General features: G+C 32.1%; 1 protein-coding gene across 1 annotated transcript; it reads right to left on the bottom strand.

Annotated features, from left to right (window-relative positions):
• Nucleotides 1–281: 281 nt before the first annotated feature.
• On the bottom strand, nt 282–2,007 carry LOC113856451. Its single transcript, XM_027488268.1, has 2 exons — nt 1,779–2,007; nt 282–1,069 (listed from the first exon to the last, which is right to left on the bottom strand). The coding sequence occupies exons 1-2, from the start codon at nt 2,005–2,007 to the stop codon at nt 282–284; spliced, it is 1,017 nt and encodes a 338-aa protein (XP_027344069.1).
• Between the last annotated feature and the right edge of the window lie 447 nt (nt 2,008–2,454).

Here is a 2,454-nt window from a genome sequence, read left to right as displayed (position 1 = left end):
TGTGAATTGATTAGGATAAAGATTTATACATAATAGTGTTCAATTATAATTCTACCTTTCAAATAAAATATCAAATATTTAAATTGTTTGCAACACACACACATCTTAACATGGTAATAAATGTCAATTAGAATATTAATAGTAAGAGTTCACACTACACTGGGCAACTGAGCATACAAATAGAGGCAACTAGAGTGTGGAGTCATTATTTCAAACAGGCAAGGTTTCAGATGTTCACCTTTGCCACACATCTTAACACGGTAATAAATGATATCTAGTTTTCATTTCTTGCAAACAATTCCCAACCCATATGAAAACTCGGTGCAATCAAGGGTGCCATATTGTACCACTTGGGGGGTCTCTTTCTCAAATGAACTTCCCTGCGAGAACACACAAGAAGCACAATTTGGAGAAAGCAAGGAGGTAGTCCTATAGCTGTCTTCTCCACCAACAACAGGCATTGCCACACCAACCTTTGCTGGGTTCTCAAAATCCAACCTATAAGTCCTCCCAAGCACACCATCAACTTTTGGAGACAAAGCAAAGAACCTAAACTGAACTTCCAAATGAGCAAAACAATCATCAAAAGGTACTTGGTAGTTATGAATTCTATCATCTTCTTTAGTTACTGGCACAACATTAACCAATATTTCAGCCACATCTTTCAATGTAACAATGACACTATTCTTGCTTGCTATTCTCTCCACTTTGACATCTTTTTCTAGAGAGTACCAAGTGGAGAGAGAACCTTCAGCTAGGACTACATTGTTCCCATTATGGGTGAGTTTCAGACGGTCAACATTCTCATCCCATTGGGCTGTTTTGGTGGCCTCAAGTGAGAAAGTTTGGGAATTGATGAGGATTCCAAGGGCTTGAATCCAAGTGTAGTCACGGGCTCTACCACTAGGCCTGTGTCCAATGAAGCGAGCATTGATTTGAAGGTTGGAATCAGAAACTAAGGTGAAATGTTCATTGCTCTTTCCGTGGAAGTAGAAGACTCTACCATCTCCACCGATGAAACGGGGATCATAGCATCCTGATCCTGGTGCATTGCAGTTTGGCTTGCGATCTAAACACCATAAAAGTGATAAAGCCAATTTCATTAATTATGTTGTTTGTTTCTAATACAGGACTTAACCCCCCATGAGGCCATTTTACTTGACAAGAAGTTCAGTTTTGGATTAAGGATTAAAGTGAATTCACAGTCCTAACTCTTGGATTAACGTGATGATTTACTTCAAAACACGTATTAGATGGTTAATTAATGAACAGTTTAATTATTAACACTATAAAAAAATATCATTTATTAGTAAAAAGAAATTATAAAACATTAGGATATCTTTCGTTACTACAACCTTCACCTAACAAAAAAGTAATATGATATATATAGTATTTACAACAATAGTATGATTACTACTATTATTATATGTATTATTATACACAATAGTATTTTATACCAATAAAATTATTTGTTTATATAATATATTATATTTGGAGAAATACTAGAAACATATTTTCCTACATACTTTTTTTAATATAAATTTATTTATTAAATAAAATTTATTAAAAATTACTAAAAATATCGTGAGTCTCACTTTTAGATTTTTTTTTTTTTTGCATATTTTTGTAATTTTTAATAAAATTTAACAAATAGTTAAGAGTGTGTTAAAATAAGAATATTAGAGAGTGTTATTAGTATTTTTCTTATATTTTTAATATACTAATAATATAGTTTTTGTCATAAAATTATATTAAGAAATTAAGAAAGGCTAACTTACGTCTGCAGACAGCCTTGCAAATAGGTTTGTTGCAATCTATGTGGCAAACCTTAGCCTTAGGATCTGATGCTTCACTGTTGGGGCATTCATCTGGACACTTGATGTTCTTTCCATGGCATCTGGTTCCTTTGGTGCCACAGTGCAGGTCATGATATGCCTTGGCATGGGTCAAATTTGAGACAAAGACTAGCAGAATGATTATGATGGAACTACTTTTGTTGATCTCCATTCTTGAATAATGATATCTGTTAGTGAAATATAGGAATCATTCACAGAGATGGAGCCAATTGATGTAGCACCAATATCTTCCCCGGCTATTTATAGATGTATGTTCCATAGGGTTGCTTCATTATTATGAAGGTAGCATTTGCAAACTTGTAGTATAATCTAATGCTAACTAAACTCAAAGTAAGAACATGGGGTTCCGCTGATTTAATGCAGAATTTCAAAATGATTCATATAATTACTTTTTCTTCTAGCAGTGTACATCTCATGAAGGTGATTTCTGATGCCTTCAACTGCAAAATTGGTGGCTGGAATTGTGTTAATATTTGTGAATTAAATTAAAATAATATTTTAAAATAAATAATTAAAAATATATTTTATAATTATTTTAAAATTTAATAACATAAAATTTAAATTTAAAAATAAATTATAAAAATTAAAAATTTTAAAG

The sequence above is a fragment of the Abrus precatorius genome, unplaced genomic scaffold, assembly GCF_003935025.1.
Source record: "Abrus precatorius isolate BTA unplaced genomic scaffold, Abrus_2018 Scaffold11, whole genome shotgun sequence".
NCBI classification, from domain to species: Eukaryota; Viridiplantae; Streptophyta; class Magnoliopsida; order Fabales; family Fabaceae; genus Abrus; species Abrus precatorius.
Note: the sequence above shows the minus strand (reverse complement) of the source record. Positions and strands in the feature narration are given on the sequence as shown.

Bases quoted from the DNA above. Each gene is read 5' to 3' on its own strand.
- LOC113856451 (XM_027488268.1), bottom strand. From the start codon at position 2,007: ATGGAGATCAACAAAAGTAGTTCCATCATAATCATTCTGCTAGTCTTT. The intron at 1,070-1,778 runs GTAAGTTAGCCT...TATGGTGTTTAG, and splicing joins TTGCAAGGCTGTCTGCAGAC to ATCGCAAGCCAAACTGCAAT.